We start from the raw sequence: 14,065 nt of genomic DNA, 5'->3' as shown, positions 1-14,065 counted from the left end.
GTTGAAGTTTAGGGTTTAGGGTTTAGAGTTGATGTTTTAGGGTTTAGGGTTTAGAGTTGATGTTTTAGTGTTTAGAGTTGAAGGTTTAGGGTTTAGGGTTTAGAATTGATGTTTCGGGGTTTAGAGATTAGAGTTGATGTTTCAGGGTTTAGGGTTTATTTCAAAAAAAAATAGGGTTTAGGATTGATGGTTTAGGGTTTAGGGTTCGTATTTAAAAAAAAAATAGGGTTTAGGATTGATGGTTTAGGGTTTAGAGTTGAGTTTTAGTGTTTAGGGTTTGAATTTCGAAATAGTATAATTCAAAAAAAAATTAAAAAAATTATTTTTTATTTTTTTAAAATTTTTATTTTTTTAAATATTTATTTATTATATATATAAAGAACATGAGCATAAGAGTCTTTTGCCACTTAATGAAGAAGGTATTTTTGAAAATGTTTTTTTAGTGGTGGTATAAATGAAAAGTGGTAGCACTTTATGAAAGTGGTAAAGATATAATTTCTCCTAGTATTAGTATTGGGATTGGTAGCTATACACTAGTTGCTAATTTTGATCTCTAATTCCTTATGTTATTTATCTTTGTTTATCTATTTGTAACATTCTATAAGAAATAGTTTCCTCATAGATATAAAATGGTTTAATAGCTTTATACTCTATGATTTGTTTGAAAATAATCATTCCTACAAATAATCAATGTTCCACCGAAATGATTAGCACTTGTCATTAATTTGAACATTATTAACATAGCATGTGCTTAGATTCTTTCGGTGACATGTACATACAAACATGAAAATATAAAGAATAGTGTTTGTATATATATGATGGTGTACTATAGATCTAGAGTGTTACAATCAAATCTATCTCATCTTCCCAATGGAACTTAAAACTTTGGTATTCATCATCACCATCTCTATCACCGCTCCACTTCCATCGCTCTCTTCTCAAACCCCATCCAACAAAACAGCACCAACACTAAGTTCTTCTCAATACAAAAGCCTAACCCGCAACACCATTCAACAGCAGTTTCTCCGACCACACAACGCCTTACGAGCCAAGCTTTATCTCCCTCCTCTCAAATGGAGCAACAGTCTCGCCCGCTATGCCACCCGGTGGGCAAGAACCCGCCGTGGAGACTGCAACCTTATCCACTCCGGTGGACCTTATGGGGAGAATCTCTTTTGGGGAAGTGGAAAAGGGTGGACCCCAAAGGACGCGGTGGTTGCGTGGGCTTCGGAGAGGAAATTCTATGACCGGAGGACTTACCGATGTAAGGCGAATGGTGACTGCTTGCATTACACACAGCTTGTGTGGAAGAAGAGTTTGAGGATTGGATGTGCAACTGTGTTTTGCATGAGCGGTGACACTTTTATCATTTGTAATTATGATCCTCCGGGTAACATTGTCGGACAACCACCCTTTTGAATGTTGTGCACACCTCATTTAAAATTTTCTTTATGTTTTCTGAAAACATGTTGTAAATTTATCATATATGATATATCCATATCATAAATTTAAAATCAAAAGTTAAACCTTCACAACAATCATCTATGGCACAAGTAAACATTCTTTACACAAAAATAAATTCTGTGTTTATAGTAAAAAACTTATAATTTGTGTGTGTTTGTAATAAAAACTTATAAATTTATGCAAAAATTATCAATTCAGTAAAAAAAAAGAGGCAGATCTCTCAAATAGTTATTTTAAGTTTTTGTCACAAAATAACTCTCAAGGAAGAAAATGACTAAAGCCCCTTTTTTATTTTGAAATTTGTAATATTTATTTTTTATTTTTAAAAATTTGAAACTTTATTCCCTAAAACTCCACCCCTTAACTCTAATTCTAACTAAATCTAGTGTTATTGGGAGATTAGTTCTATTCAATTTTACTCATTAGATTCAATTTTCAAAATATCATATGTATCCATGTGATTTTCAAAATCCATGTGATAAAAAACTAAAAAACAAAATAGTTATACTTACCAAATATCTATTACACTTTAAATCCAAATTATATGTCCAAAACTATAATTCATTACATTTTATATACTTTTACATTTTTGGATATATAATTATTTTTATATTGTTTTATCATTTTGAATATATAATTATATTTATAAATATTAAAAAAATAAAACAGTTTCAAAAGAATTTTATAATTTAAAAAAAAAATTACAAAAAAAATTGAAAAAATTAAAAGAATATTAGGCAATCTAAAAAGTTTATGATCAAATTTCATAAGTCAATGTATATAAATTTTCACAATCCATGTAACTTTTTAAATCTATCAACTCTTAAAATTCACAAACTTTATACAAATTTATCTCTCAATAATCCCCCTATAAGTTTATGGAGAATATATGAGCGATTATTTACCGGTCAATAAATAAAACTACAACTTTTGTGGTTCAAATTTACATACATGATCTAAACCAAAATTCTCCAAAACAATATATAACGTATCCGGCTAATATATATAATATAATTTAATTAGTTGCGCTTTCAATCGAATGCTTCATATGTTTTACAGTTTTAAGTACTATATAAACTAAGGTCAGCAAAACATGTACCAAAAAGATTATGTTTGATCACAGTAATGTAAAATATTTTTTGTCGGTAAATGGTTGAGTCCATACTTTACGAAGAGCAGGAAGTAGAGACCATTTTATAGTTAGAACCAGGTGATGCAGAATAGCGTAATATTTAACTTTTTAATGTCCAAAAAGCCTATCTAATTACCACCATCCAAATAAAAAAATGAAAGTAAACTGATTCCGTTTTATTGATTTGTTTCATTTATAACTTTTAAGAAAAAAATTAGCAAGGATACTGGCATTTGCACAGTCTAGAGATGCCAATGCTCTCACAAAATCCAGATCCACCAAGATACTTTTGTGCACAGTTTTGATTGCATGCACTGCTGCACAAGCCAGTCCCACCGTAGCATTGTTTGTGATGTGGAGGAGTTGGTGATGGCGGTCCGCACGTGTAATAGCACGTGTGCCAAAGTGGATGAATCGATGATGCATTACTTGTGGGAGCTACGTCCCTTATATACACATCGTAATGATCAAGCAATCCCCACAATCTAGGGATTATACAATTGCTTGGGAAACACTGCAAATCACAGAATATACGACTACATTTACATCATGTCGTTTAAGGTAAATGAGTGATACGAGTATCTTGCTAATACTCCCCCTCAAGATGGCGCGTGAAGGTCTTGAACACCCATCTTGCAAAGTAGATATCTGAACTGTCGAGATCCAAGGGCTTTGGTAAGCAAGTCTGCAAGTTGTTCAGTAGTCTTGACATGCTGCGTGACAATTGTACCATCTTGGACTCCATCTCTAACAAAGTGACAATCAGCTTCAATATGTTTAGTTCGTTCATGAAAGACCGGGTTTGCGGCAATGTGAAGGGCTGCTTTGTTGTCGCAGAACAGTGACATTGGCGAGGATTGTGCAACACCAAGGCTTTCAAGTACCGCCTTTGTCCATATAAGTTCACAAAACGCAAGAGCCATGGACCGATATTCCGCCTCTGCCGATGATCGAGACACTGTCTTCTGTTTCTTTGTTTTCCAAGAAATCAGAGAATTACCCAGCATAACAATGTACCCCGAAAGGGATCGTCTTGTAAGCAGACATGCCGCCCAGTCTGAATCACAATATACAGAAAGCTTTAAATCATTCCTAGAACTTAACAATATTCCTTGACCCGGTGAGCCTTTCAAGTATCGCACTAGTCTAGTGGCTGCATCCCAGTGCTTCTGTCTTGGAGATTGAAGAAACTGTGCTAGGATATGAACACCATAGCTGAGTTCAGGACGAGTCACAGCGAGATAAACAAGTCGTCCTACCAACCTTCGATATTTTGCAGGATCAGAGAAATATGGACCATCCGCCCGAGCCAGATTGTGATTCTGTTCAATTGGTGTATCAGCTGGCTTCGCACCAAGCAAACCACATTCACTGACTATATCTAATGCATACTTTCGCTGAGACAAGTAGATGCCTTCGTTTGCTCTTGCGACTTCAATACCCAAAAAATACTTTAACACTCCTAAATCTTTCATATGAAAACATCGATGGAGATGGTCTTTAAATCGTGAGATGAGAGCAGAGTCATTACCACCAATTATCAAGTCGTCCACATAAACCAAAACATAGATTATCGAGGAGCCTTGAACCAATGTGAACAATGAATAATCAGCCTTATTCTGCTGAAATCCAAAACCAGTAAGTGCCGTAGACAATTTTGAGAACCAGCACCGTGGGGCTTGTCGTAATCCATAAAGAGATTTGTTCAACTTACAAACTTGGTTCGGTACTGTAGACTTAAAACCAGGAGGTAACTGCATATAAATCTCTTCTTCTAAGTCGCCGTGAAGAAAGGCATTATGAACGTCCATTTGGTAGAGTTCCCAACCCTTAGCCGCAGCAACACCAAGTAATATACGTATTGTTGTCATCTTAACTACTGGGGCAAATGTTTCTTTATAGTCAATACCTTCCTGTTGACGATTTCCAAGTACTACCAGGCGAGCTTTGTATCTCTCAATAGTCCCATCGGCGTTGAACTTGATTTTAAACACCCATTGACACCCAATAGCATGTTTCCCTGCGGGAAGTGTCATCACAGTCCAAGTATTTGTGTCTTCAAGTGCACCTACCTCACCTTTCACTGCCTCTCTCCAAACTCGTTTCTTGAAAGCTTCTTTGAAAGACCGCGGCTCTGTCTCTGATGTGATTGCTGCTGAGTAAGCCTGTTGAGCAGGAGAAAGACGATGACCAGATACATAATCGGTCAGAGGATATGTGCATGCACCTGAAAGTGTTGTCTCGCTACTCTTGGGTACATGATCCTGATCAGGCGCTTCTCTAGCAAGCGCAGCATATACTTTATATGGTTGTAAGAGAACAGACTGGGTTTTTGATCTTTTCCCACGACCAAGGTCCTCTGTAGGTGGCACTGAATCTGAATTAGAGGAAGCTGTTTCTTCTACTGGTAGGGCATCGCTTTCAGTAGCTGCTGGTTCGGGAGTCAGCTCTTGAGCTCCCCCTGTCGATGCCTCCCCAAGTGAGTCTTCCTCATCAAATATGGCAGGATGTAGCTCGTTATGAGGCTCTGGATCAGTGCTATCAGTCTGTTTCTTCAGTGCAAAGGGAAATATATTTTCATGAAAAACTACATCCCTTGATGCAAACGTCTTCTCTTCTTTCAAGTCATACATCAACCATGCTTTCTTTCCTACTGGATATCCAATGAACAAACATCGAACACTTCGCTCTTGAAATTTATCAGAGCCGCGAGAGATACGTTTAGCATAACATAGGGTTCCAAACGTCCTCAGGTGATCAAACGAAGGAGGCTTCCTGAACAGTATTTCATATGGAGTTTTGTTTGCCAAGATCTTACTAGGTGTTCGGTTTATCAGGTATGTGGCAGCCAAAACACTTTCTCCCCAGAAGCGAATTGGTAAGCTCGCTTGAAACAACAGTGCACGTGCGACATTAAGAATGTGACGGTGTTTGCGCTCGACACGGCCGTTCTGTTGTGGAGTCTCAACACATGAGGTTTGATGAGAAATTCCATGGTCAGCAAAGAATTGTTTGAGACAGATGAATTCAGACCCGTTATCACTCCGTATCATTCGAACACGTTTATGAAATTGTCTCTCCACGAAAGAGATAAACGTTTTTAAAGCAGTAGGTGCTTCTTTCTTTTCTAGCAATAAGAATGTCCATACTGCTCGTGAATGATCGTCGACGATAGTCAAAAAGTAACGAGCTCCACTCAAAGACTGCTCACGATACGGACCCCACAAATCGCAGTGTATCAAATCAAAAGAATCATCTGCTTTATTAATAGAATCAGGAAACTTATTGCGAGTTTGCTTAGACCGTACACAGACATCACAAACTTTTTCAGAGTCCTCTGAATTTCGAGAAAAAGAACCAACATGAGATAAAACAGAAAGCACAGCTGATGATGGATGACCTAAGCGACGATGCCACAACTCTCTCGTAGTCAAGCAGCGTGCACGACCAGAATGAGCTGCAACAACTCCTTTGTAATGATAAACACCATCTTGCTCTTTACCCGCACCAATCAAAGTCCTCGAATTGAAGTCCTGTACAACACAAAACTTCCTTGTAAACAGCACAAACCCAGCAATATCTTTTAACAACTGTCCGACTGAAATCAGAGTAATGGACAGATGAGGTGCATACAAAACTCTGCTCAGAATAAAACGTCCTCCTAAGTTCAGTTTTCCACAACGATTAGCCCATGTATGTTTTCCATTAGGAAGAGTAATTGGACATGGGTCAATGCTTACTAAATCAGTCAACAGATTAACATCACCCGTCATGTGATGTGACGCGCCGGAATCAATGATTATGTCATAACGACTATTAGGACCAAAGAGATAGAGTTTACCAGAGAGCTTCTCAGAAGCACTTTGCTTTTGATTGTTCAAGAGATTTGCGAGAGAGGCCCACTGATCTTGAGTGAAGTTGGGTATTCCAGAGGTTTGGGATTCGCCACCTCCAGAGCTTTCACTGACGAGAACATTATGTGCTCGAAATCCAGAGCCTCTTCCGCCACGTCCTCGGTTCTGATCCACTCCACGACCACGACCATTTCCTCTTCCACCCGTTGGTTTTGACTTGTCGGACCACCATTCAGGAAATCCGATCACTTGGAAGCACGAGGTTGAATCATGTCCCGTCTTTCCGCAGTGAGTACATGTGACTTGCGGTTTTGTGAAACGAGCTGCAGCAGCTTGAGGATGTACTGTCATCCCTGAGAGTCCAACAACAGGAATCTTTTCTTCATTGCTTCTCATTACGGAGAGATGACGTTCCTCCTGAATGACTTGAGAGTACACGGTTTCCAGGTTCAGATCCATCTGTCTACTAAGTAGATTAGACCGAGCCGTACCGAACCGTGTTGTGTCTAGTCCCATAAGGAACTGATGAACATGAATCTTCTCTCGGCTCTTCTCATACTTCAGCATTGATGCACAGTCAGCACTCTTGCAACAACACTGAAATCCTTTGTCTAGATCTGCTAGATCATCCCATAAGATCTTGATTCTCCCAAAATACACCTCGACCGAATCTCCATTCTGCTTACACGCTGCAATCTCAGCATGAAGCTGATGTATACGAGTATCATCGCTCACCGAGAAACGCCTTTGAAGGCTTCCCCACATTGCCTTTGCACTGTCAACAAGAGAAATCGATGGACGTAGCTTCGATTCAATACTGCTGTATATCCAGCCTATTATCATGGAGTTGACCATGTCCCACTTCTCTGCTTCATCAGAGTTGTCAGACGGTCGCTTCAAGGTTCCATCAACGAACCCAATCTTCCGTTTCGCACGAAGCGAGTTCAGCATTAGCTTCGCCCACCTTTCGTAGTTTGATCCATTCAACAGGATTGGTGTCAAGACCTGCCCCGTGTTGTCTGACGGATGGAGGTAATACGGAGACACCAATGAAGTTGCGTCGGCGGCTACAGTTGCAGTCATGCTGGCCATTTTTTTTTTTTTTTTTTTTTTTTTTTTTTTTTTATTTTTAAGATAAGCAATCAAAGAAAATGATTTAGATGGAAAAGGTTTGGCTCTGATACCATGCCAAAGTGGATGAATCGATGATGCATTACTTGTGGGAGCTACGTCCCTTATATACACATCGTAATGATCAAGCAATCCCCACAATCTAGGGATTATACAATTGCTTGGGAAACACTGCAAATCACAGAATATACGACTACATTTACATCATGTCGTTTAAGGTAAATGAGTGATACGAGTATCTTGCTAATAACGTGCATAGTTGGTTTCGACTGTCGCAACTTGCTTGGCCCGTTGGCCCGTGCTTAGCCTTGCATCTCTCATCACATTGTAGACAACTACCTAGAGGGTCTTGGCATGAGTTTGCCTTCACCTTATTAGCAACTGTAAAAAGTGTTCTTTAGTACATGGAAAATAAATCACTGATAGAAACATTTGCATCTATGACAATTACAAGAAAAGAAAACGTATTTAAAGACCAGAATGTACCGTAACCAAAAGTTAATTTTGAGATCATAATGCGGAAACGATACATTCAACATTGAATAAACATAAAAATTATAGACCAAATAGCATAAAAAGAACAAAAGGATGCAGCCAAATTACTGATAGTGTACTAAATTGGTAGAAGAATTTGGCTAAATGTAACTCAGTTTATCAAGCATGTGATCAAAACAATACTCTCTCCATCTCAGTTTAAAATAAATCATTGTATGAAATAAAAACAAAATAGTATTTTTTAAAACCTTTTGGACTATTTAGTTATCTTAAGATGGATGCATTGGAACATGTTACCGGAAAAGTTAGAAAGTCTCAAGTATACACCGCCTAATTATTTATTAATAATAATAACTAATAATTAAAAAAAAAATTACCGGAAGAAAGCATGACAAAGAAGATGATTACAACCACAAGTGAAAATGTATTCTTCATATTTTCTAGTTTTTTTTCTTTGATAATTGGTTGAGACAATTACTGGTATACCATTGGAACATCTAGCTGATATATATATATAGTGTAGTGCGCCAATAGCAAATTATATTTAATGATTTGTTTCCAAAAGAAATGGTCATTTCTGCTGAATGCTGAATATTGAATGATAACATCGTATTAATTTCTCAAAGTTCAAACATACATTTAAAGTCAAATGCCAAAATGAGCCATAAACATTTGTAGTCAAACTTCTAATGAGACATAAATGGATACTAACGGAATATAATGATATTTTCTATGATATTTTTTTGTAAAAACGAAAAATATTTGTAAAAATATCTTTGAACATAGTGGTAATCTGGACTTGGTGTGTATCCACATCAGTGTTGGTTCGATTTTCTCTTCAAACTAAATTATCATTACTTGGCCAGTTTCAGATTGGGTTTCGGCCCAAGTGATTTACATGGTGGACCGTAATAGATGATCCGTACATCCCCTGACATTAATCATAAAGTATTTCAAACTCGGATCAGACAACATGACACACTTTTGGCTAGTACACTATGTAACACTAAGTACGTTAGCCGACCGGATCAGCCATAAAACATATAAAAAGTATCTTTCAGCATACTGTTTTTAGACCAAATATATATTTTCAGCTTACCGTCTTACTTATTTTATAACAAACCCTTTAAATTATATGTAAAAGGAATATTGAATATTATTACTACTATTTTTATTTAATTACAATTTTTTTTTTTTGAGTTTTGATTATCCTTCATATGTGAAAATTATATTCGTGTTAATAGGCATGGACAATCGGATCCTCGAGTCAGGTTTATATTAGGTTCTTCCAGGTTTGAATTTTCCGGATCCTAGACATTTGGATCCAACTAGGTATTTAAAAAAAAATTGGTTTGATTTCGAGTTGGGTCTTCTCGGATAGACAATTTTTATACATGTAAAGAACCTCTATATTCAGATACATTCGATTTGGTTTTCAAGTCTTTTGGGTATTTTGAGTCTTTTCATGTTTTCAGGTGTTTTTATTAATTTTTAGGTCTTTTAGCTTTTTTGACTTTTTCATGTTTTCAGATCAGTTACTTTATAATTTTTAGGTTTCTTTTATAAATTCCGGGTATAATTTGGATAACTCGAGTCTATTTTACCATACTCCACTCGAACTTTTTGTAACCCGCAACTTAAATACCTGATATATCACAAATCCATAAGAATAAAAATCATTTTTTTGTAATAGATATTAGGGTAGGATTATTAAAATTGGAATCCACTATTACCCTATAGAATCTAGGGTTCAGTTCAGGTCGGATTCAAGACCCATGATCCTCCATATAAGATCCAGTAGGATAAAATGGCATTACATGTACCGACCCGAATCGGTTTTTGGGGTCGGTTCCAATTCGGATCTTCGGATTCAGATAAAATATACAAGACTATGGATTAATTTAAAAACTATTTTAAATAATTAATTATTACATTTCAAGTGTTTTTTGATGATGGCATGCGAAACCAGCAATGATAACATCACGTACTTGTCTCATGTCACCTAATCCCATAGCAGATTCGGCATAAAAGATATGTATCTCATTGTAGTTCTTATGTTCCTAAGCTTCAGTTGATTATAAACTTGAAAAAATATTATGAAAATTCATTATACACAACCTAAGACTTTATAACGCAAGATAAGAAAAACAACTCCCAAACACAATAACATAACTACCAAATGGTTAAAAGGACTAGAATCAACGAAAACAAAAGTTTAAAACATACACAAATCACAAATATCAAGCGCATTCATCCTTCAACAACATCGACTTGAGTTGGATCAGGTCTGTGTTATCCAACCGGATGTCCCTCTTATCATGAAGATTTTTTTAATAGATAAAGAATATTAAAGCGTTCAAAATGCATATAGAGGAAAAGATAATCATCTTTATCTAGTTTCATGAAATTTGTGGATTTGTTCTTCACTCTTCATTTTCGTTAGAAAATAATCCATGTTTCAAATAATTTGTTACTGCATATATATGCCAAATATTGTATATGCGCACATGAGATAGCTGGAATTAATATATCTTGCCCAATGTATTAATCACTTTTTCCTGCAAATTATTATATAATATAAGTATTCGTGATTTTCTTATCTCTAAGTATGAAAAATGATTTTTGATGTAAATATAATTAAGGAAAATATGAAGCTGCGTTACATACATTAGGATATGTATGATGGACTTAAAAAATTACGATGTACCTTGCATATCAGAATTTGGACAAAAGGCCACTGGGAAATCGTGGACGGTGTTTGCTCTCAGCCTCTCAGATCTCACCTCTGTCCAGTCTTTCATGGGAAAAAGCTCAATTTCACAAGCTAAGGTTATAATCCTCAAGATATATTGTATTGGTTCTTCGTTTCTTGTAATAATATGTTGTCAAAATATTACTATTTAATGTTAATAAAACATAATATTACAATGGATGAGAGCCGAATTGTCTCAGTTTTTCCCAGTGTTTTTAAAACCGGACCGGAAGCTGAACCGGAAATATGTTGGGTCACGGTTCAATATAGTTCGACCGGGTCAAACCTGGTTCAATAATATGGTTTAATATTTTTTTAGTATGTAAATATAAAAGTAATATTAGTAAACATGATGCATAGTTAAAATATAAATCAATTTTGAACATAAAATATTATAAATATAAATTAGTTTTTTTGTTTATATGGATGGTTTATAGATTTTTGATAGTTTTAGTGGTTTTTATTGGTTTAATAACTTTGAAATATAATCCGGCTATGTGGCCGGTTCATGGCCGAACCAATTACTAGACCAACCCGGCTATATAACCGGTTCATGGTCGAACCCGGTCCAACCATCGGGTCGGTCCGGTTTTCCTTATATTATAATGTTTGTCTCAGAAGTGAAACCAAATGTAGACCAAGTTTCGTGGTTCAAATTTACATACATGATTTATAAAACCTCCAAAACAATATATAAATATGTATCCGGCTAATATAATAGATTTTTGTTGCGCTTTCATTCTGTGGATTAAAAATTGTGGTCGGATTCGGAAATAATCCAAGTGTCTCAGTTGGATGGATGCGTGATGCTTGATGCTGCTTTACAGTTTACGTATATTTACATACTTATATATGTTTAAATTTCTTTTTTTTGTCTAAATGTTTAAATTTCTTGTCAACATATATTAAATATTAATACACGATAGTCTAGATGGCTACCACATAAAATTTGGCAAATGTTATCACTAGGATTTTTACCGGAGTTTTAATTTGTGTTACAGTTATCAGAAAATATGCTCCTCCACCAATTTTTTTCGTATAATATAAGAAGTGTTTCTTCTATTTAGTGATTTTTTGAATTTTAATAATTATTTCTGATGATAAGTATTTCACCATTCAATTTCAATTTCATAAATTATTTTCTCAACATTGGATATTTGGATCCACCATTTTTATTTTTGTCGCTGTCTAATTTAAAGAATTTGGTTGCTATACCACAAAGAGACAAAAAAACCTGATTTTCAAAAATAAAATATAAAGACTCAAGCATTTGTTTAAGAAAAAAATACTTTAAAACAGTAAATAAAGAAATACAAAGCCAAGGATAAAGGCTAGAGTCTAGAGAGGTTTGTTGCCATAATAAAGGGACAAACCCTAAATAAAATACATTATCCTTCAATCGTCGTGCATAATGCGTAATCAAATACTTAAATGATGTTTATCTTTTTCATCTTGTAACCAAACACTTGCTTTAATATTACTAGGGTAGGCCCGCCCTACGGGCGGGAAGTTAAAAGAAACTAATATTTAATTTATTCTCAGTTTGAAAGTAATTTTAAAATATTTTTATTATTTAGTTTTGTTATTTTTATTAAAAATCATATGTTTATCTAACTAACAAAAAATCATTTTTATTATGTCAATATTTTAGATTTTTAATACTAATAGTATTCAGAATTGTGGTTGATATTCAACAAATAAGTTTTTTCGGTTGTATATTGTTAATATATATTTTATATTTTACAATCTCTTTTAAATCTATTGTTTTAAATTATGCAAAATAAATTTAATCTATCGTTTTTATCAACTTAAAACATAACAGATTACTGTTTAAAGATTTACATATTTTTAAAATTATCAAATAAACCATATCAACATCCAAAATAATTAGGACATTTTTAAAAAAAATATTATTGTTTGGTTCTGAAGGTAAATGTTCTATTGAAGAGATCACGGTAAATGTATACGGTTTGGTGTATGAAACCGATCAAACCAAATGAGCCAAAAACACTGATTTAGTACTCCTTCCGTTCCTAAAAGATTCATGTTATAGTTTTTTCACATTTCTTAAGAAAACATTTAAAATTGTATTTTTCAATACATTGTTTTTCTTAATCAACTATTCCCAATAACTTTTAACCAATGAGATTTTATTAAACATAATTGTATTTTTTGAAAAGTACAATTTTTCGTTAATTAATGTTTTGAAAATGTAAAAAATGTATCTTTTTAAAACAAATTTTTTTCTTCTAAAAATGGATCTATAAGGAACAAAGGGAGTATAATATAGTGGTATATTTTATTATGTTAATAATAATATATTTTATACAATTTATTTTTATATGATCGACATGAATAATTTTGGTAAAAAATTCCTAGAGTTTTTTTTTAATTCAGTTTAAGCCAATTTCGTTTCCCATGGAACTATGTGAACGAATTTTTGTTATTTAATAATATGGATTGACAATTTCTTTATTTTTTTTTAAACTATTACTATTATATTTATGTGTTTGTAATGATTTTAGACTACTTTTTTACTGGTTGGTTTTTATTTTATCAGGCTGTGATTCGCATTAGTTGTCTTGATTTATTTGATTTTTTAAAATTTTCTTTGCTATATGCATATGGTAGTATAATATATTCTATGGATATCTTAAACCTCTGAAACATAGTAAATATTTGTCGGGACTCTGTATATAAAACCATAAATTTAACTAATGTTTTAGCGTTAATATGATGTTTTTCATAAAAGTAGAAAATGGAAAACTTGAAGAGAAGAGAGAGTCGAGGTTCTGAAAATATTATGATTAGTAATTTTGAAAACGATATCTTGCAAAGAATAAGAACACGGGGTTAACAACCCTAATCAGAAAGCGGCTTCATTCTGTGCGAAAATAACTAAAGGCCCAATACGTCAAAAGTCCAACCAAATTGCACAGGAGTTTGAATTAAAAATAAAGCCCAGAAAAAAAGAAATACATGAAGCCGTGAAAGAAGAATAGCCCAACCGAAGTGCATAGTCCTATTAATGAAACGCAGCGTACCGTCTTAAGGGGACACGTGTCAGCACAGTAGCTTCCGACTTTGTGACCTGGCGCTGACGTGTCACAACAGGAGGGAGGCAAACATTTTTATATATATATAGATTTTTTCTGATTAAATGGTGGTCAAATCTACACTTTGTTTTGAGTTCTCTACCACTACCTAGAGACGTCGCAATCTCTACCAACCGTCAGA

General features: G+C 34.6%; 1 protein-coding gene across 1 annotated transcript; it reads left to right on the top strand.

Moving 5' to 3' along the window:
* Window positions 1-571: 571 nt before the first annotated feature.
* On the top strand, window positions 572-1,532 carry LOC106409871 (pathogenesis-related protein PRB1-3). The gene has a single exon (XM_013850422.3). It carries the CDS (start codon window positions 871-873, stop codon window positions 1,417-1,419), a length of 549 nt encoding a protein of 182 aa, XP_013705876.1. The 5' UTR covers window positions 572-870; the 3' UTR covers window positions 1,420-1,532.
* Window positions 1,533-14,065: the final 12,533 nt, after the last annotated feature.

Source organism: Brassica napus, chromosome C7 (genome assembly GCF_020379485.1).
Source record: "Brassica napus cultivar Da-Ae chromosome C7, Da-Ae, whole genome shotgun sequence".
Lineage (NCBI taxonomy): Eukaryota > Viridiplantae > Streptophyta > Magnoliopsida > Brassicales > Brassicaceae > Brassica > Brassica napus.
Note: the sequence above shows the minus strand (reverse complement) of the source record. Positions and strands in the feature narration are given on the sequence as shown.